The sequence below is a fragment of the Staurois parvus genome, unplaced genomic scaffold (genome assembly GCF_062004578.1).
Source record: "Staurois parvus isolate SC_StPar_1 unplaced genomic scaffold, SC_StPar_1.0 ptg000969l, whole genome shotgun sequence".
In the NCBI taxonomy this organism is placed as follows: Eukaryota; Metazoa; Chordata; class Amphibia; order Anura; family Ranidae; genus Staurois; species Staurois parvus.
In genome coordinates this window covers 749,294-774,846 of record NW_028318765.1, presented here as the reverse complement: position 1 = coordinate 774,846, position 25,553 = coordinate 749,294, and the positions used below count along the sequence as shown (strand labels likewise).

The window sequence follows — 25,553 nt, the reverse complement described above, 5'->3', positions numbered from 1 at the left end:
GCCCTAACGTACATTCATACATATACTAGGGCCAATTTTGACAGGATCCAATTAACCTACCTGCATGTCTTTAGAGTGTGGGAGGAAACCAGAGTACCCAGAGGAAACAGGCACAGGGAGAACATGCAACCTCCAGGCAGGAGGTGCCATGGCTGAGATTCGAACCAACGACCCTAGTACTGCCAGGTAGAAGTGCTAACCATTTAGCCACTGTGCAACATACAACTAGAACATGAAATAATCCCCCCAAAAAATACATAGTACAAATGTTTATTGATCAAATACACATTACATATTTATTTGGACAGCAACAAAAAGCTACATTCAATATCTTGGTGTGAAAAAAAAAAAGCAGGATTGATGTTGCTAAAATAGAACAATCCTGCTCATAAGAGTTTACAATCTAAAAAATTATACTTATAATGAACTGTGCTTTCACAGGTTACAGCAGGAAACAAATGGTTAATATTGAATCACTTGGGCTTATTCACAGAAGCTGCAGATCGAAATATCAATATAAAAATACATACATGCCAAAATATAAACACCTCCCCCCTCCCCAAATCCCCCACACATACATTTCTCACCATGTTTGTCTGAAAACTGCATTTCATTCTAAATAAAGCAAACTTGAAAGAGCAGAGCAATGGACATGTGTTAGGATTACAATGCAAAGGTAATAAACACAATCATTGTACAATAACACACAAACACCTTAGAAGGAAGAACATGCAAAACATTTACAGCCCACATGAAAACACAGCGTGAGTGTGGCCTGGGGCAATTCACCACAATATCTCTTCCTCCCCAAACCACCACAGACAAGGACTTGCAGAAATAATGTGCCTATACCAGGCAAAAATCAGCCACAACTGCATCTCTATATATAAGGTAGGCCACACCCACCACTGTCATTCATTTGGTCACAGAAAGTGTTTGCACCTGATGAATCCTCTTCCCACCTGCGTTAACCCTTGGTATACAGGCCCCACAAATCAGAGTCAGAAAGAAAGCCACAGTGAACTGTACCTGTGCAGCACAAAACAGAACATTGAACAGGGATGTGAAAGGGAACCCTATTGGCAATATTTCTTGGCCCTATGGGCACAATTCACTCCAGATTATCGCATGAGTTAAGGCAGTCACATGACCACATCTCGCATGCAATACTGAAAATGTCAATTCACTTTTGCTAGTATGCGGTATTTCCCATAGATCGGAAAAACACTCAGGAAATCAAACATAAAAAGGACTTACACCGCGGTCACATCAAAGCCGATTTAGAAACTGTGCGACGTACAGTGAAGATGCTGATTTCCTTACGATTTGCAAGACATCTGACACAGATATCTATGCAAATCGTCACAAAAGTAGTACATGTACTACTTTAGAAATCAGTGTCGGAAACGCACCCATGCGACTTCTCTAATAGCAGACAATAGGGTGCAACTTGGCAAACAATTTGCACGTCGCATGCCATGCAAATCGCATGCCAAGTCGCATCCAGGGTGCACGATTTCAGGTGCGATTTGGGAATTGAAATTGTACCTGATATCCGATCTAATGAATGTGGATGTGAGTGTCTTAACGTAAGCGATTTGCTGCAGCACAATTTCAAAAGTAGTTCTCGTCTAACTTTTTCAGCATTTTGTAGCGATTTCACATATAGACTAAAATAGAAATTGCAGTGCAAAACACAATTGAAAACGCAATAGCTCATTGGTAAATCTACAGAAAACACGGTGAAATTGCCAACAAAAAGCACAATTTTAAATCACGTCTAGTGTGAACCAAGCAGGCAATTCAACAAAGGAAATAAATCTTTGAAGGCATGCGGTATCTGCATGCTCAGATAAGGGTCTGTTATGGATTGGGGGGGGGGGGGGGGACTCCATGCCATTATTTTTTTATTTTATTTTTTTTTTAATCCATCTCTTTCGCTCACTCTTCTCATGGTTTGACACACTTTCCCAAAGGATGTGGAGTGCAAACCAGCATTATCCAATCAATCATTAGTCCAGGCCCTGATCTCATTCCATGGTTTGACATTCACATAAGGTGCTACTTTAAAGGTGTTTGAACAGACAAGGCCTCATTCTAATTCACATTCTAGGGATTATTTAAACAGAAAGCAAAAATGCTGCCACCAGCACATGTATGTTAGGGTAGTCACACAAAGATCATGCAAATTCATTGCTGTGGCATTGTGAGACAGTAGTGCTAACCACTAATCCACGGAGCTGTTGAACACTAAACCTGCCTGTATTTCTGTGGTGTGAATCAATCCTAGGTCCCTGGGCAAGGTCAGTGTAACTAGCCAGATATCTCAAATGCGACAGAAAATGTTGTGCTATGTTGCCAATTCAGATGTATGTTGGTTCTATGTATCCCAATACAAAGGATTGCAATACTAATACAGGCGTACCTCGGTTTACCAACACCTCGGTTAACGTAATTTTTGGTTTATGAATGAAAATCCATTGAAAATAATGCCTCGGTTTACACAATTGTTAATAATTTTTTTCGCAATACAAAGTGTATGTCGGTGCCGATTTTCAAATGCAAATGCCAGCCTTTTTTTTTTCTTCACTATAGTTCACAAGCTTAGAAGTCACTTTCCCTGAAGTTACAGAAAACTTTGTATCTTTTAATAAACTCAAAGTAAACATTGTTTCCTTTAGGGATATAAATTCCAAGAAAACTTTCTCTTTTAGCTGGGGAAAGTGACAGGTGAATTTCTGAGCTATAGTGAAGAAAAAAAAAGGGAGAATTACATTTAAAAACCAGCACCATAATAAATAAAAAACGGCATGGGGTCACCCCTCCCATCCACACCAAGGCCTTCGGGTCTGGTATGGATATTAAGGGGTAACTCCACGCCGAAATTAAATAAAAAACAGCTTGGGGATCCCCCCAAAATCTATACCAGACCCTTATCCGAGCATGCAGCCCGGCAGGTCAGGAAAAGTTCCGCTCTCGTCGGAGGCTTCCAGCCTTGTGAAAAAAAGGCTAGCTGACAGTTCTTAAATAGGTTAGGGGCGGGGCCAGCCGGGGACATCATCCCTGCCCCTTACCTATTTAAGAACTGTCACCCTGTCTCTCCACTGAGGCTAACTAGCTGAATGCAGGAGACAGTCTGACAATTCTTATATAGGTAAGGGGCGGGGCCAGCTGGGAACAGCAAGCATGTGACATGGGGCGGGGTCACTTGGATGATGTCCCCGGCTTGTAAGAACATATGAAAAGATGTTGAGTTCAGGTGTTAAATAGAACCATGGTACTTCTCGTATATATATATATCTATCTATATATATATATATATATATATATATATAAGATACTTACTAAAATATCCGGACCTATTTCTCCAACGTTTTTGGAGAAATGGGAGAAGGAGCTTGGAATACAATTAAATGAACAGCAAAAAAGGAAAATATTTAAATTAGCACATGGTGCAGTTGATAGGATTGCACTGGAAATGCATTATAAATGTCTGGCAAGATGGTATATTACACCTAGTGTGGCAACAACCAGAGAATTCACTTTTATGTTAGAGGGGTTGTGTCTTTCAGCAGTGTATGCACTGTATGTAGCTTCAGGAACATACAGTACACAGTGCCGGGTTCTGGCTGTGAGACAGAGGCTTCCCCTGTCACACCCAGAACAAAACAGATTTGGTTGTACAAAAGTTGATCAATAGATTGATGTGTGTACAACCAGCTAGCCCATACATGGATTGACATTCGGCTGGTCTCTGCTGAACCAGACAAATTTTTAGTTTTCTTCTTGTATATGCCTGAAGCCCAATTTATGGTCCTTCACACAGGGCCACTGATTTCAGAAAAAACCCTTGCTGGGACATCATTGTCCACCAATCTTCACACATCGGGGATGGGGATCTCTTCCTGTCTCCTGCAGTGTCACCTGTGTCCAGGATGTGATGAGCACACAGGATTGATAGATGGAGGGAGGTGGCTCCTCACTAGATAACACATAGCCAGTACTGCTTAAACATCTCAGAAACAAGACAGTTGAACACATCTATAGGACACCTTTGATATCCCCAGCACTTTGACCTTGCCTCATTCATTATCTCAACTTTCCCTCATTAAAGTTCATTATGGTTCATAATAAACAGTTTGAGATATTTGCAAAGGGCTTAGGATTTATGACATTAACCTGCAGTTTTCAACTTCCCCCAGCCCTCCACTACTTTTGTGTATGTCATACTGTATTCTGTTTAACCCAATACTGGGGGAAGGGGATTCAAAAAGCCTTAAAGACACTTTTCTGGTGGTACCTTAAGTGCCTGTTCTCAACCTGCCTGCACGTGAATTGCACAGCATGCTCCTGTGTGATGCACACTGCATGCAAAATGCACTCTATTTGCAATATGCAGAGGGTGTTAATACAAACTAATGGCACCCCAAACAAAGGGCGCAAACGCAATTCGTTTTCTCACACCTGCCTGCACCAGATCACATTGTATATTTGTACAATACAATCCGGTTGCAGTGCATTTTAAAAGGAGTGCATGCGCTACTTTTGGTGCAGTGCAGTGCTATTTTAGCCCATTCAAAATGAACCCACATGTGAATTGCTCAGGAATAAACAGCATGTTCCTGTGTGATTCATGTACGGGCATAGTGTTAACCGGCCCTTAGTTTGTCTCACCTGCCAGCTGCCTGTAGCCAGTGAGGGGAAGTAGGGAATTCAAAATCCTGCCTACTTATTACATACTGCTGTTTAGTGGCAATTCAGCAGAGCTCATAGGAGGAGGAGGTTTGGCAGGAGGACTGGGCGGGAGTGGTGGCAATACGCACCTTCGTCTATGTAGACAAAAATCTTTGGACCTGCCCTGCTGGTGAAGGGTAGTAAAAAGTCACCACCGGTGTCTTGCGGAATGAGGGCCTCCCCTCGGCATGGATGATGTACAATGTGTCCGTGTAGAGGCTCTTTCCCTGGGCAGACCTGAATGAGCCACCATGGCTCCCCACTGCAGCCCAAGACGGCCATTTTGGGAACCAGGAGCCGTTGCTGTCCAGCATGACCCACTCGGTGAGCAGAGAGTACATGGATTGGAGCTTCAGCCTGGGATGGGGGTGGGGAGGAGGCAGGGAAGAGGGAGAGCAGGACGGGGGCTGTATCGCTGCACCATGGGCCACTGGGTTGTACTTGCCCCCTGGGTCAAAAGTTGCCAGTCAGCCCCTGTTGTCTAGTATTGAGGCCAAATAATTCAATTTTAGTCTTATCTGACCATAAGACCTTTTTCCATGTTGCCTCAGAATCTTCAAGATGCATTTTGGCATAGTTCAAGGTGCATGTGGCCTTTCTTGAGGAGTGGCTGGAGTGGCTTTTTTCTTGCAACCCTCCCGTACAAGCAGGACCGGAGCTATAGTATTTTGCGCCCTAGACTGAACCAGCTACTTCACCTCTTCTAGCACACTTCCTCTTTCCCCTCAAATTTTCCACCCTAGCACAAATACTCTCCCCCAAACCCCCCCCCCAGAATAAATCCCTCTTTCTAGCACAACCCCTTCAAATTACCCTTCCCAGCACAAATCCTTCTTTCCCACTGAAATTCCCCCTCCTGGCACACATCCCCCCCCCTTAGCACAACTCCTCCCAATCCTGCCTCTTAGCACAACCCCCCACCCCCCCCCCCTCCTGACACAACCCTCCTCCCCAATCTCCCTCTCCTAGCATAAATCTCCCCCAAATTCCCTCTCCTAACACCCCCCTCACCTCTCCAAACACAAATCCCCACCCCATCCCTCCTCCTAGCACAAATCCTCCCCAATCCCCCCTCCCAGCACCAATCCTCTTCCTTCAATTCCCCCACCTAGTACAAATTCCTCCAAACTTTATGCTGGGAATGATAATTCCTCCAGATTGTATGCTGGGAATGATAATTTGGAGGGGTTTTAGCTCCTCAAAAACTCATTCCTACTGTGCTCTCACTCCTGTCAGAGAAGCGATCTGCTGTACAGTAGACACAGGATTGCTCTTGGATTGGGCTGTACACAGCCTACACCTCCCGGCTTTCTCCTGTCATTTGCAGGCTTCACTTCTCCAGGTTGCTCTCCCCTTTTCCCAGCCGTCAGTGCAGGGATGGGGGAAGGCACTCAGTGGTCAGGCACAGCATCCATGGAAAGACCATCCTGGGTTGATTGTTTCATAGTTGATTGTTTGCTTCAGTTGCACTACCGGGACTGAAATGCCCCAGAAAACTCATTTCATGCTGAGCTAATCAAATGACCACAGCTGATTTCTGCTGAAAAATGACTTTGTGTGCCATTGAGAAGGTGATTTACAAGTAATTTTTAAAAGGGGAGTGATCCTTTTTCCAATTCGGTGATACTGATTTTGATTTTTTTTTCTCTGACATGTTTGTATTATACTTTTCACATGGATGTTATAAATTGCAAATACAGCTATATAAAAAAACTGTGTCTGTCTTCATTACAGGCTGCAAAGCAACAAAATAATATAATAATTATTTTAAAAGGTGTGATTCTTTTCGATACCCCCTGTACATAGACATACATAGGAAAGCATTTTTCATCAGCTTTTCTTGTGCTTTTTTAACGCAAAAGCACTTCTAAATCTAATTAATGTGAAAGCAGCTTAACAGAGAAAGAGCCTGTGTCAGGTATGAATGCACCTCAGAGATATTTAACAGGACCGTGTCAAGGAATTCCACCTAAGGTAAGGTTCAGATCTATGCAGATTGCGGTTGATGCATTTTCTGGGTGCATTTCGCATTTTTTCACACCCATTTTTTTTGTTTTTTATTTTACTTTTTTTATGGATATTGCATTTTGTGTGATTTTAGCTGGTCGTCAAAGAGTGGGCAGTCATCAGCATCCTTAAAAACCAGTGAACAACATGTGGCGGCCGCCACATCCTTAACAACCTACGAGTCAGCTGTCAGTGAGGTTCCCCACTGACAGCTGAATATGAGTAAACCTATTGCCGGCAATTTAAAAAAAATCAAAAGATCATGAAAAAACACAGTGTGGGGGTTCCCCCCAATCCATTTTAAGGGGAACCTCAAGTCAATATTAAAAAAAAATTATGGTGTTGTGTCCTCCCCCAAAATCCACACCAAACCCTTATCTGAGTGTGCAGCCCTGCAGGTCAGAAATGGGCCGAACCATACCAGGCCACATGCCCTCAACATGGGGGGGGTGCTTTGGGGCAGGGGGGTTCTCCCCCAAAGCACCTTGACCCCCATGTTGATGAGGACAAGGGCCTCTTACCCACAACTCTGGGCTGTGGTTGTGGGGGGTGATTTATTGGAACTTGGAAGCCCCTTTAACAAGGGGGCCCCCAGATCTTGTCCCCTCCCCATGTGAATGAGTATGGGGTACACCAAAAAAGTGTATAAAAACTCAAAGGCAGTTTTTGACAAGTTCTTTATTAAAAAACTTTTTTAAAACAATTGTCCCCTGAAGTAGATCCAACATCAATCATGATGAACTTCACCCCAAAGAAAAAAAAAAAAAAAAAAGATCTCCGCTCCCGATGAAGGCTTCCGCCGTCCAACAGCTCTTAAATGAGCCAGGGGGTGGAGCCATTAGGAACTACATAACAGCTACTTCTCCATAGTTCTAATACAGCCTGCAGGTCTTATTTCAATGCCTTAATGTGCGCCATCAGGCCACCAATGTTTAGCTGGCTGAAGAGTCAAGACTGTCCCATAACAAATGTATTGCTACAGGCCGACCGCTCTGTGCAAAATTACGTATATATACCTGATTTTGCATCTTAGGGTAGGGGGGAACGAGCGCCGCAGTACCTGCGCTGTCATTGGTTCTTTAAGATGTCAATCACTAGATTCCGGACAGCAATTCATAGCTGGGACTCGATCAGTGGAGCAGCTGACAGGGAAGAGATCTGAGTGTAAACAACAGCAGAGAGATAGGAAGCAGCATATCTGTAGTTAAACAGCACACAGCAAGCACAAAGCAGTACACAATTAACCCTCTGATAGCCCCAGATGTTAACCCCTTCCTGCCCAGTGTCATTAGTACAGTGTTGGTGCTTTTCATTAGCACTGATCACTGTATTAGTGTCACTGGACATGTTAGTGGCAGTTAGTCAGTTCCCGCCCAGTGTCAGTTAGTGTTAGAATGCCCGCTGCAGTCCGACTATAAGTCTCTGAACGCCGCCATTATTAGTATAAAATAAATCAATTCCAGTATATTTACTGCCATTTGTAGATGATTTAACTTTCACATAAACCAATTAATACACACCTATTTTTTTTTTTTTTTACCAAACACAGCAGAATACATTCTGGCCTACATTTATGAAGAACTTACATTTTTTTATTGGATATGCAAATCTTCTGGAGGGCAAGTGGCTAAAGACTTCCCCAAAGAGTTGCTGCCCTGAGGCGTTGTTTAGTTTTTATTTAAAGTGGTAAAGTACCTCTTAAGAGACGCATCTCTGTTATCATTTATATTTCATTTAACATTGATAGTACTGTGTGAAAATGTCGATTGCAATACATGTTACATATTGCTCTGCACGCCATAGTGAGAACAATAATTCTAGCACAAGATCTCCTTCATAATACTAAACTGATGACCTATAGGGGCTTTTGAAGCATCACCTACAGAAAATATAGGGTACTGATGTTTGTCACCATTTCACAGGCACACTCAAATTTAAGGTTTGGCATGTTGGGTATCTTTTTACTCGACTCAACCTCGTCTTTTATATTTTACCAAATATTTCAGTAATTTATACATTTGTTTGCCCTAAAATTCACTTTAGTGTGTCTTTTACTTTTTTTTCACTGAAATTTTGCATTTCCTAGACCTTTGTTGTAAAAAATTGAAACTACCACTATTTTATTCTCTAGGGTGTCTGCTTTCAGAAAATATATAATGTTTTTTGGGGGTTTTATGTAATCTACAGTCCTAAAATGAGTTTTTAAACATGTGCAAAAGCAGCTCCAGAAGCGAAAGGGTTAACATAGTTAACACTCTGTCTGGCAGACTGTGCTTGTTCAATTTGCTATTTATTCTAACCCTTATCAATAGATTAAGTGCATTTACCACTAAACAGGTGTGTGTCTATTCACACTCAGGGCCAATGCTAAACTATTTTGCTTTCTAGCCAAGACCGACTACTTGCCTCCCCCACCCTCCCAACATAAAACTTCATCTGTAGTTCTACTTCAGCCCTCCTAGCACACATTGTTTTTCCCCTCTCTCCCAAATCCCCCTCCTCGCATAAATCCCCTCAATCCCACCTCCTAGCACAAATCCCTCTATATCCTTCCTTCTAGCACAACCCCCTCCAAATTACCCTTCCTAGCACAATCCCCCCACTCCCCAACTAACAAAAATCTCCCTCAGAATTCCCCTATCCTAACACAAATCCACCCCAATCCTCCCTCCTAGCTTGACTCCTCCAATCTCCTCTGCTAGCACAATTTCCCCCAATCCCCCCTCATAGCACAAATTTCTCCCCAAACCCTCTCCTAGCACAAATCCCCAAGTTCCCCCTCCTAGCATAACCCCATCCCAGCACAAATCCACCCCAATCCTTCCTCCTAGCACGACCCCCCCAATCTCCTTTGCTAGCACAATTCCCCCCAATCTCCCTTTCTAGAACAACCCCTCCCCCAACCCAAATCCTCCCTCCTAACACAAATCTTCCCAACTTCATCTCTTGGGACAAATTCCCCAATCCCTCCTCCCAGCACTAATCCTCTTCCTTCAATCCCCCCACCTAGAACAAATTTCCCTCCTCTAGCTAAAAGGCCTCCAAATTACCCTTCCCAGGAAAAAATCCTCTCACCTTATCCGAATCCCCCCCCCCCAAACCTCCCTCCTACTCCTAGCACAAATCCCCCCTCCCCATCATCCCCATTATTATTCCCAGCACAAATAACCCCCACTGCCCCTCCTGCACCAACCTCTCATCTCAGCACAAATCATTGTTACTCTTTACCTCCCTCTTTCATTGTGTACAGTTTCCCCCCCCCCCCCAGCTTGTAAACTCCACCCCCCTCACTGAACTTATAGGTGGGAAAGCAGGTAGAGGTGCTCTCACTCCTGTCAGTGGAGCGATCTGCCATACAGCAGATGACATAGGACTGCTCTTGGATTGGGCTGAAAACAGTTTGATTACACTACCCCTTATCTCCTCCAATGACTACTCATCTCTTGGCAGCAGGGAGCCAGGGAATAAATCAAACACTGAACATACTGACCTACGAGCGGTCCTGTTTTGTCTACTCTATGGTGCATCGCTCCACTGACAGGAGAGCACATCCCAACTCTCTCCTGTCATTTCTGCAAGCTTCACTGCTCCAGTCTGCTCTCCCTTTGTCCCACACACATAAAAAATGCACCACATGCTTTTCTGCAGCATTTTCATTGAAGTCTATAGATCCAAAACGCAACTTTTTGCATTTAAAGAAGTCCCTGACCCTTTCCAAAAAAACGCATTGGGTCAAAATGCAGAGATGTGAACATGTCCCATAGAAAATCATGTTAAATGGATTGTAGATCATTTCTCCAAAACACTGCGGAAAACACTTAGGTGTGAACCTAGGCTAAAGGTATTTTACACTTGTGTATTTATCTATGGTTGCAGTGATTTTTAGTCGACCAGGTATGTCAGAGGAGATGAGGTTGTTCTGAGTAAAGGCCAAGACCAGAGGACCCAAAATTACCAAGTGCCTCCTTCAGGGGTGATGCTACACCCCCAAAGTGCAGCGCAACTGCGTGCATTGCACTTGGTTGTGGGGCAGTTGCAGCACCATCCAATTCACCTGAATGGGTTGCATTCAGCAGGCAGTTGTTCCTGCCAAATGTGGTAGATATTATTCCTGTACCAACTGCAAAGAATCACGGCAAGCAACATGCGTACAACCCACTGCCTCTGCAGCTGAAGGGGGTGTTGTTGGGAGGGAGGGGGAGTAGTTGGGCGAGTGAAAACGAGGTGTGTGGTTTTACTATCCCTCAAGCTCTCCTATGAACAAGTTAGACTGCCTCCAGGTGATAAAAATATATGTATTTCTAAATGTCGCCCAACTGATAAAAAGCAGGTTAAAAAAACACTGGTCAGGGCAATTCAGAGTTAATGGTAGAGCAGGCATCGTGGTCTTTCCTATCAGTAACCGCAACCATACAAATCAGGGCAGAAACCGCTGTTTGTTCAGAACCCCCTTTACTCTTCCGCCCAAACAAAAAACTAAGCCGCTTGTTCAATCACAACCCCAGATTCGTCTTCCCTCCCCCCTCTCAGTCCCCACCCTTCGACCTCCCTCTTTTGTCTGTTTTTGCTTTGTATCTTCAGAGCGTAGTTACTGTGATACACATAGGGTTGGGTAAGATGTTCAGGTCTGTTTACATAACGCTACATAGTCTATGTCCTTTTCTGAATTGACGGGGAATAAGTGCGACTACAGGTTGCTGCACCTTGATTTCCAGACCGTAGTTGCGACCGCCTATACACATCCAGGGCACATTCACACCCAAGTATGACACGCAGTCGCGGAAAGGAAAGCATCTTGCACGATGATACTCATTGATAAATGCATCGATGTAATAACATTAGCAGAAGCACTGTGATACAGATGCGTATGTATTCTTCCGGAACAGCTCGGGCACCTTTCTGTACAGAGACATGGATGCTTGCCTCATCCTATTGTGGATAGCGAGCACAGCAAGAGGTATTGTATTACTTTTTATTTTTCTCTTGCTATTTTCATTCAGGTATGCCAGTATGTTTAAAAAACATCGGTCAGAATGACACTGAATTAAAAGTAGATCCTAAAAATGCTTATTGTGCAAAGAATGTATGCTATTGTGCACCCTCCAGGTAAAACGCTGCTGTGGTTGTAGAGGTCTGTAGGGTGGAGTATTTATTTCCAAGCAAGGACTATTATTAGGCCCTATTCACACTAGAATCATGGGCAGAAACACAGAGATTCTGCCGTGCGATTTAAAAACTCTCTGTCAAAATGACAAATCTCAGACCCACGTATTCATGGCACTTTTAAATGCAGTGTGGTTCTGCTGTGACTGCTGCCCAAAAGAAATCCCTGAATTTAATTTGGGCGACGTGTTGCGTGATTCAGTTTGCTGTGATTGCAGTGCGATTTATTGTGGCAGAACTGCACTGTTTTTCAGATGCCATTAAAATAAATGGCACCTGAACACACAGTTCCACTATGTTATTTTAGCAGAGCTTTTTAAAATCGCGGGCAGAATCGCCGCCATTTGGCTCATGATTCAAAATGCCATAGTGTGAATGGGGCTTAATAGAAGAGTCAAACCTATTAAAGCAGACATAGCATGAAAAGCTACCCCTTTCATCAATAAAAACACTGGGGGCCTCTTTCCTAGTGATATGGCAAAATGTGTTTAGCTACACTTTTAATGATCCTTTACCCCTTGCCAACATTTATATTTTACCACAAAATGTGATATTGTCTGTGTTCACTAAAATTCATTAAAGGATAAGTTCACCTTTCAACAAAACATAAATGCACATTTTTTGCAGATAAAACTGTGCATTTATTATTTTTTGTTAAAGGAGCCTGTAAAACATTGCACCAATACTCAGCAGATCGGTGATGCCGTGCAGGCCTCCTGCAGACCTGTCAATGTATCTGCTTCTCAATATATGGGCAAGCCTATACTTACTGACAGAATCAATGAACTACCACAGCACTCACAGCGGTGGTAGTTCATTGAGAACTACAAGACTACAGCCGCTAAGGCTGTTGGGACTTGCAGTTTTTCATTCACAGAATACTGTGAACCTTCCTATCCTCTGAAGTCATGTGAAATGTGACAATACACATGGGGCAGAGCCAGGTGACATTAGAGGAAGAGAACTGGATGTAAAGACAGCGTGCTGAATACTTTTTTTTTTTTTTTTTAAATGCCTTTTAACTTGCATAAATGTGAGTGCAATTTTAAATAAACTTAATATGTTTTTAAAATGGGACAAAAAGCACTGGGATTGTGTGATCAGTATCCAACGGTAGCATGCCAGTAGTGGGATTGTGATATCATGGAGAAAAAGGAGGCACCTTGTAAATTTAATTTATTAAACTGTAGGATTTTTTTGATGGATATCATGTTATATTTAACATGGAAATGCATGTTAAAATTTATGCACGTCGTTTTTTTTTTTTTTTTTTAATATTTGTTCTTTATTTTCACATTGTATCTCTGAGAATAAGTAATTTATGTGATTGATTTAAGGGCAGCAACACAGGTTTTGATTGTCTTCCATGCATGTACATTCATTCATGTATCCATATCCTAGGCCTTTCCTTTCATCATATTAGTCAGTTAAGTGTCTCCCTGATATACAATTTTTCCCCTCATATGCAGGAAGCTGATTGGTTGATCGGACAAATACTTTTGATCTTGTTGTTAAAACAGTACTTCTTTATCACCTATCCTATGGCAGCTGCATACACAGGTTTTCCTTTGAAATGCTTCATGCTGTTATTTACCATATCATTTAAAGTCAGTTGTATATTTTATGATTCTATGCATGTGCATAACCAAAAGTGTTTTATGGTGTGTGTTTTTTTTTTTTTAATAATATCATTTAAGCCAATTGTATTATTTGTGACCCTTATAGCCTAAGACAGCGGCTTGTCTTACAGAAAACAATCAAGTATCCATTTTACATACACTTATTAACACTTTAAAGCAGTGTTAAACCCAACAGCAAACATTTATTACAGGGGTGCTTAACTTGAGGCCCTCATAGCCCTCTGATGTGGCCCTTGACCACAAACCAGGGAAGCGCATGCCCAGAGTCCGCAACCCACTGATCAAGATCTGGGCTTCCGACCCTCCATCCCGGAGCATTAGAATACATCAGTACGTTCCCCTGCGCCTACACGTAGCCTACATAAGTGTGCACCGAAGAGTCTGCCTCCCCACTGTGCCTGCATGTGGATTCCCTACATGCAGGCCACCTGGATGTCGCCGTGCGCCCCCTTCCCTTGTCTCGGCGGACACAGCGGGAGCCCACTGCATGTCCCCTGTCCCCTGTGTGTGGCCAGAGTGAGGGGGTGGGGCTTATCACCACGGCAACCTGACGCCAGTGCTTGTGTTGCCTGGCAACAAAGGAGCGTCCTGCTCCAGAGATAAATACCGAAGCAGGACCAGGACACAGGCAGTCTCCCCCTGCTCGCTCCTCGCAACCCCCTGCTAGAATGCTGCGAGAGGTCTTGTGCTGCAGCCAGACCCTATAGTCCCCTCTCCATCCCAGAACCCGTGGACCTCTGAGGAGCCTGGCTGGCCTGCCACTGCTACTGGTCCCTTGCTTTCTCCATCACCTGCCAGAGTTCTGCCTCCCTGCTGTGTGCCAACCCCTGCTCTGAGAATCCAACCTGGACTTAATCCTTGCCGCCAGAGTTCTGCCTCCCTGCTGTGTGCCAACCCCTGCTCTGAGGATCCAACCCAGACTTAATCCTTGCCTTCCAGAGTTCTGCCTCCCTGCTGTGTGCCAGCCCCTGGGCTGAGGATCCAACCCGGGCTTAATCCTTGCCCGCCAGAGTTCTGCCTCCTTGCTATGTGCCAACCGTTGCGCTGAGGATCCAACCCAAACTTAACCCTTGCCCGCCAGATTTCTGCCTCCCTGCTGTGTGCCAACCCATGTGCTGAGGACTTAACCCTTGCCAGCGAGAGTCCTACATCCCTATTGCGGGCCCAGATGGTGCTACGGACTAACCCTCCCCCTTGTTGCCTACCAGAACTCTGTGATCCTTGTGTGTCGCACCCTGTGTTACGGACTTAAACCCTTTTTCTAACAGAACCCTGCTATACTCATGTGCCCTCAAAATCACTCAATAAAAGCCTTGTGTGTCCACAGCTCTCCACATGTGTTCTGTCCCACCTACACCTCCGTCACAGGTGCACATTCAGAACCTGCGCACACCCAAAAGATGTAATAAAAATCTATGGCAAAACCACTGGTGTAGTGTCGGGTCACAGTGATGACCCCCCCATGCTCCAGGGGGCCTGTGCGGCCTCCCTGTCACATTCTGTTTTGCACAGGAGGGGCAGCGGGGAAAACGTATACAGGAACTGATCCTCTCCATTTTCCTCCTGCAACTTCTGAAAGCCAGCTTCTCCTCTGCACACTGGTAAAAGAATGCTGAAAGTTCTTCTGCAGTACACAAGGCACAGGTGCTGGAATACTGAAAGCCACAGGGGCAACGCAAGGTTTAGCAGGAACAAAATACAGGCTCTGGAGAGACAGAGGCTTATCGGCTAGCATAGTGATGTGTTGCTCAAATTCAAAGCAACAAGTGCACTGCCCCTTTAAGGCATCACCTGGCAGGGGATTGGCTACAGCATTGAACGGAAGGAAAGAGCCAGTGCTGGAAAGCATTGCAGGGCAGTATGACAGATATACTTGCAGACCAGTTGATATCACAGTACTACTGTCTCATTTCTTCTTAAAGCGGTATTAAACCCAAAAGCAAATATTTATTATATTGTAGCTTAACTTTTCCTAGATGTGATGGCTGCATTCATTTACCTTCTTAAGTGTTTTCTCCTTTTTTATTTGGTGATTTGGACAGTGAAGCTGGGTACATACTTTACAGTCTTGTTTTCTTTAAAAAAAGAAAGGGAGATCCCAGCATCAACCCAGGCAATGTCGATGTAGACTGATTTTATTGTTACGGATTTTTAACACTTTAATTTAACTTTTGATTTTTGATAAACCATTTGTGTCCTGTGAAATCAGCTTCCCTTTGACTGGTATTCTAAAGTGTTAAAAATTTGCAACCGTAAAATCAATGTGCAGTGAAGCATGCTTGTTATACTCACTGTGAAACCTAAGTGGTCAGTCCTCCGCATTGTGTAAAAAATCTTGTCTTATCTGGTCCTCCCCTACTTCTACTGTCCTCAATCCATCTGCTGATAGTACAGAGCTCTAGGAGTCACTTTGCACATGCTCCGTTTAGTGTGTATTGCTAGAGAATTTTTTTTTCTTTGAGAGGGTGCATGTTATCAGCACAGGGCCAATCAGCACAGTCCATACAGAGGGTCAGAGGAGAATGAATTCTGCTTTATCCAGTGCTCAGCTGGACACTGATAGAAGTCACAAGACTACTACAGTGGATATAAAAAGTCTACACAGGGGGTTTAAAATATCAGGTTTCTGTGATGTAAAAAAAACGAGACAAAGATAAATAATTTCAGAACTTTTTCCACCTTTTTAATGTTATTTATAAACTGTACAACTCCAATGAAAAACAAATGGAAATATTTTAGGGGGGGGAGGAAACATAAAAAAACTACAATAATATTGCCAAGTCAAGATGTGCCATGCTGATCGACTTACAGTGAGGAACAGAAGTATTTGAACACCCTGTGATTTTGCAAGTTCTCCCACTTAGAAATCATGGAGGGGTCTGAAATTCACATTGTAGGTGCATTCCCACTCGGAGAGACAGAATTTAAAAACAAAATTCAGGAAATCATTGTATGATTTTTAAAGAATTTATTTGTCTTGCACTGCTGAACATAAGTATTTGAACACCTGAGAAAATCAGTGTTAATATTTGGTACAGAAGCCTTTGTTTGCAATTACAGAGGTCAAACGTTTCCTGTAGTTCTTGACCAGGTTTGCACACACTGCAACAGGGATTTTGGCCCACTCCTCCACACAGATCTCCTCTAGATCTGTCAGGTTTCGGGGCTGTCGCTGAGCAACACGGAGTTTCAGCTCCCTCCAAAGATGTTCTATTGGATTTAGGTCTGGAGACTGGCTAGACCACTCCAGAACCTTGATATGCTTCTTACGGAGCCACTCCTTGGTTATCCTGGCTGTGTGCATCGGGTCGTTGTCATATTGGAAGACCCAGCCACGACCCATCTTCAGTGCTCTGACTGAGGGAAGGAGGTTGTTGCTCAAAATCTCACAATAAATGGCCTGGCCCCATTCATCTGCTCCTTAATACAGTGCAGTCTTCCTGTCCCCTTCGCAGAAAAGCACCCCCAAAGCATAATGTTACCACCCCCATACTTCACAGTAGGGATGGTGTTCTTGGGATGCAACTCATCCTTCTTTTTCCTCCAAACACGACGAGTGAAGTTTAGACCAAAAAGTTCTACTTTGGTCTCATCTGACCACATGACTTTCTCCCATGCCTCCTCTGGATCATCCAAATGGTCATTGGCAAACTTCAGACGGGCCTGGACATGTGATTACTTGAGCAGGGGAACCTTGCGTGCAATGTATGATTTGAAACCATGACGGCGTAGTGTTCTACCGACAGTGACCTTTGAAACTGTGGTTCCAGCTCTCTTCATGTCATTGACCAGCTCCTCCCTTGTAGTTCTGGGCTGATTCCTCACCTTCCTTATCAGTGATCCCCCACGAGGTGAGATCTTGCATGGAGCCCCAGTCCGAGGGAGACTGACAGTCGTCTTTAGTGTCTTCCATTTTCTAACAATTGCTCCAACAGTTGATCTATTTTCACCAAGCTGCTTGGCAATTGCCCCGTAGCCCTTTCCAGCCTTGTGGAGGTCCACAATTTTGTCTCTGGTGTCTTTTGACAGCTCTTTAGTCTTGCCCATGGTAGTAGCTGGCGTCTGACTTACTGTGGGGTGGACAGGTGTCTTTAAAGAGCTCAGACAGGTGCAACTAAGTTAGATTAATGAGTGGAGTAGAGGTGGACTTTTTAAAGGCACGGTAACAGGTCTTTGAGAGCCAGAATTCTTGCGGTTTCTTAGGTGTTCAAATACTTATGTTCAGCAGTGCAAGACAAATTCTTTAAAAATCATACAATGTGATTTCCTGATTTTTTATTTTTTATTTTTATTTTTTTTAAATTCTGTCTCTGAGTGGGAATGCACCTACATTGTGAATTTCAGACCCCTCCATGATTTCTAAGTGGGAGAACTTGCAAAATCGCAGGGTGTTCAAATACTTCTGTTCTTCACTGTATACCCAAAAAGACTGAGTGCTGTGATAAAATCAAAAGGTGCTTCAACAAAGTATTAGTTTAAGGGTGTGCACACCTGTGCAGCCATATTATTTTAGTTTTTTATATTTACTTCCCTCCACCTAAAAGATTTCAGTTTGTTGTTCAACTGAGTGGTACAGTTTATAAATTACATTAAAGGTGGAAAGTTCTGAAATGATTTATCTTTGTCTAATTTTTTACATCACAGAAACCTGGCATTTTAACAGGGGTGTGTAGACTTTTTATATCCTCTGTATATACTTCTGATGGGAAGAGGTATTTAGCAGTTTATATTTACTAAAATAATTGAATTTCGATGTTCTGTTTACTCTGGGAAACCAGATACAGTGAATGAAGGGTCATGGGTTTAGTAAAGGAAAACTCATGCAATTGAGCGCAGAGAGGCCACTCCAGGTGGAAGCATGTGAACAGCTGATCATGAGCTGCTGCCTTGTTAATCATTTGCATGATGAAGAGAACTGAAAAGAAAAGGCGCTGTGGAAAATGCTCTCAGTCAAGCACCTTAATGAAGGTGCATCTTTATTAAGTGAGATAAAGTAGCAAATATAATAAAATTTGACCAGCCTGAAGTGAACAGTGTGACTCCAAAGGAAGGCCCGTCCGCTCTGAAGGGAGCTGAGATTGGAGAATGCGCCTGTCGGCTTCGAATCACGTGGTGTCAGCGTATCGGCATCCCAGGTGGCGTCATCACGGCAAGCAAAGGGCGGAAGGCGGTATCCTGCATTGTCTTCAGTTGGAAGCGTATGCAGGGTTACCAAGACGACATGTTTCACGCAGTTGCGCTTTGAAAAGTCTCCTTGACTTGATAAAGTGCAACTGCGCTAAACATGCACCTTCATTAAGTGCTTGACTGAGAGCATTTGCCACAGCGCCTATTCTTTTCAGTTCTCTTCATGGGTTTAGTAACACATTTAAGTAAATACAAAATATCTTTCTAAATGTCAAATAATAAATGAAAATCGTAGAAAAAAACACACACACACACACACACACACATTAATAAATACCCTTGTTCTACAATGTCTTTTCAATGCTCCATGCACACTAGCATTTTTTATAAGCTTTTATACTAGCTAGAAAAAAAATGCTGGATGAAAATCAGTGATAATAGCGTTATTTTGCCAGGTTTTAGTAGCGTTTTAGGAGTGTTAGTGAATTGAAGCGTTTAAAAGCGTTCAGCGTTTTTTTTTTGTTTTTTTTTTTGTGCTGGAAAAATGCTCCTAAAAACGTTATAAAACATTTTTTTCTGCTCCTAAATGTTGGAGCTTGAAAAACGCTTCTAGCATAAAACAGTGTGCATGGAGTCTGTGACCAAAATTGTGTGCTGTAAATTGCCTTCAGCATTGACCCTGTTTCTTCTTTCCATTTTGCTGAAGCTGAGAGCCCCTTACCAGCAGCAAGTCTTTAGGCTGTCAGCAGATCGGCCTGTAATGGCTCTGATTTACGCCACACTGCCAAATAATAGAGAGCAACTGAACATGTGCAGAGTAGGGTGAGAGAGTGCATTACTGGATTTTAGACTGTATAGGCACTTAATTTTATTGCTTTAAATAGCTATATCTGCAAAAGGGGCCAGCCTGAAGTGATCTAGCAGGACTGAATTTTCTGACTAAAATTCTATTATAACCTTTTTGCTGCCATGTATGACATTGTGTGTACATCTGACAAACAGACTCCTGCCTGTTAGATGAAAGCATTTGAGCGCCTGCTCCAACTATTTTCAAGGATAAAGCATACACAGGGTAAGATTAGAACCAAAATATCTGATGAGTACCTTGAGAATTCATTGAGAATTGCTATTACATCCATCAAAGCAGATATTGATGTGTTAGTATCTCAAAAACTGCTTCAAATATCGCACTAGTTATATGTTGCTCTCTTTTACTTTTTATAATAAAAATTACAAAAAAGTGTTATTACTAAGGTAATATCAAGAAAAACACCATAAGGATTTTTAAGGTACCCCAAAGAGTAACACACTGACCAGAGTTGCTCCCCATATTACACCTTATTAATAAGAAAAGTAAAAACTAGAGCCTGACTAAAACTACAAAAAGGAATACTTTTTGTTACAGCATAACAAAGCCCACAAAGCGATGCAGTTCATTATGTTCCTACATTACATAAATATAAAAAGATATAGGAGCAATCACTCTTTACAGCATATGATGTTAATTCACAAATTGGCTCTGATTTCTCAACATGTTTCGCAGGAATCTCTGCCTGCTTCCGCAAGAGGATAATAGCCACTACAGAAGGACAAAGAAAAAAGACATATGTAGGTACATATAAAGATATATAAAACGTTTTGACACATATCAGTGCACAAACGTACCATATACTATAGTAGAACCTGATACATACATTAGTATGTGGACGTCCCCCTCCTCCCCCTTTTTTACAATCAAATCCACCCAATATCCTTATTAGATGTTAGTCTCTATATCCATGATCGTTAACTTATGATCTGCTCAACTTTTTCTTCTCATCAGCTATCCTTTTTGTTAATGTATGTTATGTGTGACTCAAGACAATTCTTCTTCCAAGGTGGCCCAGGAAAGTCAAAGGGTTGAACATTCCTGATATACATGAAAAGGAACTATTGAAAATGCATAACATTAAAAAACCACTTCAAGAACGCGATACATATATACACGTTGCAGATTTGAAGTGGTTTACCGGTGTTATGGCTGAAGCTATCTGTTGCCTACTAGGTTTCGTGCGGCAGTACTACGTCCCCTTCTTTACCATTCCTTGGAACCTACGGGATGCTGCCAAATGCTCTTTAGTCCTTGCATATGCTTGTGGCCTCCTTATTTAACAGGTTCCCGCCGGCCTATAGCCAGGTGGCGGCTGGCAAAACACCTCGTCCCTCCGGGTGGATGCCATGTGGCGTCCTTTCAGGCATGCGCAGTTTGCCTGTCCGCAGAGCCACGCAGCGGCGCTATCTGTCACCGGCTGTGTACCTCGGACACGGCCGATGACAGATTTGTGTACCGGCCCCATTGCCGGTACCATGTGACCTGCTGTGACCAATCACAGCAGGTCACATGACAGTTGTATTACAATGGATGGCTTCTTTTCATGCCATCCATTGTATACAAGTGGGTATAGCTGTGAATGGTCACAACGATCACATGCACAAGCTGGGCCAATCACAGCCCAGCTGTGTCATGTGATTAGCTGTGGCCAAATCACAGTTAAGAAAAAAAATCCTGAATGAATCGATTTCATTCAGGTAAATGCTTGCTTATAGCAAAGTAATTCTTTGCTATAAGCAAATTTTATGTAAAAAAAAATAAAAAATACTGATCACTTACCCAAAGTAGTACAATGTTACTATGGTAACATTATACTACTTTGGTCATAGTGAAATATGAAAAATCTTAAAAAAAGAGAAAAAATGTAACTAAAAAAATCTATTTTTTTTTCGTACTGTGGTGACAGTACGAAAAAAAAAAAAAAATTCATAATTTTTTAAAATTAAAAAAAAAAAAAACCTCAGTGTCCCTGATCACCGCCATGCCAGTTATATGATGACACTGTACTGCACTGGTGACAGTATGTAAAAAAAAAAAAAAAATTGTAAAAATAATTTTTTTTATTCATTTCCGAAAAATATGACAAATTACAACTTCAAAAAACTCACCATGCCTGTTATGAAATACGTTGGACTGTCTACTTTGCAAAAAGGGGTCATTTGGGGGATATCTGTACTGTTCTGACATTCTTGGACCTCAAGAAATTAGATTGGCCGTCAGTACTTCAGGATTGATCAATTTTCAGATATATGCCATAGATTGTGAACTCTATAACTTTCCTACAGACTAAATAATAAATACTAATTTGGGTTATTTTCACCAAAGACCTGTAGTAGAATACATTTTGGCCCAAATTTATGAAGAACAATTATTTATTTGCAAACTTTTATACCAGAAACAAACAAAAACGTGTTTTTTTTTTTTTCAACATTTTTGGTCTTTTTTTGTTAATTTAGCAAAAAATAAAAACCCCAGCAGTGATTAAATACCACAAAAATAAAGCTTTAGTTTTGTGAAGAAAATGATAAAATTTTAGTTTGGGTACAATGTTGCATGACTGCGCAATTGTCATACAAAGTGTGAGTGCGCTGAAACCTGAAAAATGGCCTTGGCAGGAAGGGAGTAAAAGTGCCCTGCATGGAAGTGGTTAAGAACCCTGCTGTCCCAGCTGGCTTGCATCCCTATCAATTCAAGTGGTGGCCAGATAAGGGGTTATACTGCATCAGTCACTTTATTGATCATAAGGGCATTCGCTTGTTAACATACTTTACAAGTCAGTTGAAGATGCCACACTGAGATGTTCAGATTGCAACAGATTTTAGATTTTCTAAGCTCACTGCATTTGTCATTTCTTCTGTTAAACTATATTACAAAGTAGCTTGGAAAACTGATTTAGCTACTGAGGTCGATGAGGAGGACTGGAACAAATGGATCTCTAGGATCTATAACCTTATGGAAGCGAACTTCGAAGTCATGTCAGGCTGCTACCTATTGCCTGACAGGTTATTTAAAATGTACCCCGTTTCCTCTCCGTTAAGCTTTAGAGAGTGCGGTTAGGTGGGAACTATGTTCCATACATGGTGGACTTGTCCTAAAATGATGCTCTTTTGGATTAGGATGCATTCCCTGATTTATTCTCTTACTATAGTTATCGTACCTAAAAACCCATGCACAGCACTCCTAAACGAGCCTGTAGACGGGAGCTCCTAAGCACACTCAATTGTTGATATTTTATATGTTTTTGGTGGTGAAAATAGAAATGGCTACTTCTTTGAAAAGAAGTAGATCTTAATATAGTTAAATGCAAAGTTAACTGGATAATGAAAAAATTGCTAGTGGGCTCAAAGATACACAATGATTTGAGAGTGTTTGGTCACCATGGATATACTACCTACAGCCTTCACTGTGACTTCCTGTTCATATTCCTGGGGGGCTGCCAGTTGGGGCGAGTGTATGTCTTCACTCTTTTTCTTCTCTGCTCTTTTCTTATTCTCTCTTCCTCTCCCTCTATCTCTTACTTTGGTAATGCCCATTTCATATTTTTTTTCTCCAAATAATTTTTTTTCAATTTTACATGTTTACAAAAATCCAAAAAGAACAGAATACAATACAAAGCATCAAGCAGAACATGACTGCCATCAAGCTGATGGTACTGACGGCAATTTTTTCTTCAAATGACAATAAATACATGGCAATGTTACTGTCCTTTTCCATTACCAGAAATGTGGCTGCTGGGCCCACAGGCAGAGAGGCTTCCCTGTGCTCTAGGGACCCAAGGTTCTGAACCTGTCGCTGCTGCTGGAGTCTAGCCATCTCCAGTTAGTGCCGGCGATCTGCCTCTCTCTGATTCTGGCTTTCCTCTATCTCAGCCGCTGCCTGGCGTCCTGCCAATTCTCTCTCAGCCGCTGCTTTGTGTTCAAGAAACTGCAGGTATGCCAGAAGATCCGTCTCCATAATGCGTTTCAGGGCTTCCTGCATTTGAGGAGAGTCTATGCTGGTTACAGTGCTGACCTGCTCATGCTGTGGTGTGGAGGTGACATTATGTGGTACTCAAGTGTCAGTCTCTGTTTGCCCATCCTGCAACGCCATATCTAAACCATTGGGCTCGGAGATGGCAGGAGCACCTTTAGTTTCAGGTTCCCCCTGGGTTCTGGTCTGCCCAGATATCATACTCCTGTAGGGCATGAATAAAGCTTTCATGATTCTTGCCCCAATGTCAATTCCTCTTGCCTCACACTCGGCACATAGAGGCACCTGCTCCACTGCTGGTTGAAGGAAATGAAGAATATGAGGTTGAGGCTACCTTGAATTGTAGGAAGAGGGACGGACAGACCCAGTTTCTCATTAAATGGAAAGGTTATGGACCAGAGGATAATTCCTGGGAACCATCCACTGATGTCCATGCCCCACGGATAGTTCAAGCCTACCTCCATCTTCACAATGAAAAATGAGCCCTAGAGGGCATCCGGAGGCTGCCCCTAAGGGGGGGGGGGCAATGTAAGGGATTTCCGGCAAGACGAATCGCGATCGGAAATGCGCATAGGAATTCCCACAGGAGAATTGCCGGTTCGCATGCGCGCAGAAATGCGCGATCGCGCGCACACGCACGGCGAAGATTGGTGCCAGACGGCCTATTTAAGGAGTGTCTCTACTCATGTTCAGTACTGCCTGGTCTTCAGCTGCCCCGTGTCATGCTTGTTTCTGTGTGATCATTGGCTGACTGGTACTGTCATGTACCTGATGGGAGATTGAAATGATGAGGTCGGCCTCACTTGTGTCACTAGCCCTGACCCCGCTAGAGTTGGAACAGAGGGAGTCTAGGACCCAGGGGAACAAGAGCGCCAGTAGTTGTTTGCAGCTCTTGCAGATGATGACCTTGGAAGGCTGATGATCCTCTGATTTTGGCACAGTAGTAGGCAGAGCAGGTCTTGTAGATTGCCAGGCGTGTACCAGAGCAAGGCAGGTAGTGAGGACAAGAGACAGGAGCAGTGTCATAGGATAGCCAGGGTCATCAACAGTCTGGCAGCACAGTACAGAATCAGAAGGAAAAGCCAAGGTCAGGAGCAGAGCCGAAGTCAGGAACCATTATCAATCAGGAGAGCAATCAGTCAGGTGAGGAACAAGCCGGGTCAGAAACAAAGGAATCACACAGGAACAAGCAGGACACGGGGGAGCTGAAGACCAGTCAGCACTGAACATGAGCAGAGACACTCCTTAAATAGGCCATCTGGCGCCAATCTTTGCCGTGCGTGTGTGCGATCTCGCATTTCTGCGCGCATGTGCACAACTAGCAATTCTCCTGCAGGAATTCCTATGCGCATTTCCGATCGCGGTTCATCTTGCCGGAAATCCCTTACAGGTTGCGTTCTTTACTGTGGTCCAGGTGGTTTGTGTGTGCCTGTCTACCTCCACCTCCTGCTGGAGGTCACATTTTTTTTTTTTATGCTCATGGACCACCTATCAGAAGGCCTGACATCCTCCTCTGCCACAGAATCCTAATGAGTGTAGCAGACACCTATTCAGGCGTATGTGGTTAAAGGGTAGGCTATGCCCATTCCTGTTACACTGCACTTCTCCAGGAAGGTTATAGCCTCCTGTGTTTGTCATCTGGCACCTATGTCTCAGGTTTGCAGGGCAACTTCCTGGTGGTCTGTGCGCACTTTTACCAAAACTTTCAGTGCGTTTTTTAGATGCTTCTTTTGGGATGCAAGGTTCTGCAGCCTGCTGTATGTGTAACTCCTTGTTTGCTCCTTAAGAGGTTGTTTGGGTGGTTAACACATTTGCCAGGTTGCTCCAGTTGCTCTTTGCAACTGCAAAGTTGTTATAAATTGGGATAGGGTCAACATATTGTCAGAGAATAGGTGAATTTCAAATAGAATGCCCACATAATTTATTCCTTTGATATTAGAGTTTCCCTTACTAACCTGGCCAGAGATTCCAAAGCTAAAATGAAGAGTATTTGTGATGGTGCTCCTCTCTGCCTTCTCAACAAAAAATTTAGTCTCATAGAT

The 25,553-nt window shown here is 43.0% G+C and overlaps 1 protein-coding gene across 1 annotated transcript in view; it reads left to right on the top strand.

Annotated features, from left to right (window-relative positions):
• The first annotated feature begins 11,303 nt into the window (after nucleotides 1-11,303).
• LOC149441590 (transmembrane protein 132A-like) overlaps nucleotides 11,304-25,553 on the top strand; it is a 555,893-nt gene continuing 541,643 nt past the window's right edge. The window contains exon 1 of the mRNA XM_089657142.1: nucleotides 11,304-11,698. Coding sequence (XP_089513268.1) covers nucleotides 11,653-11,698 — 46 coding nt within the window. The 5' untranslated portion in view covers nucleotides 11,304-11,652. The remainder of the gene's footprint in view (nucleotides 11,699-25,553) is intronic.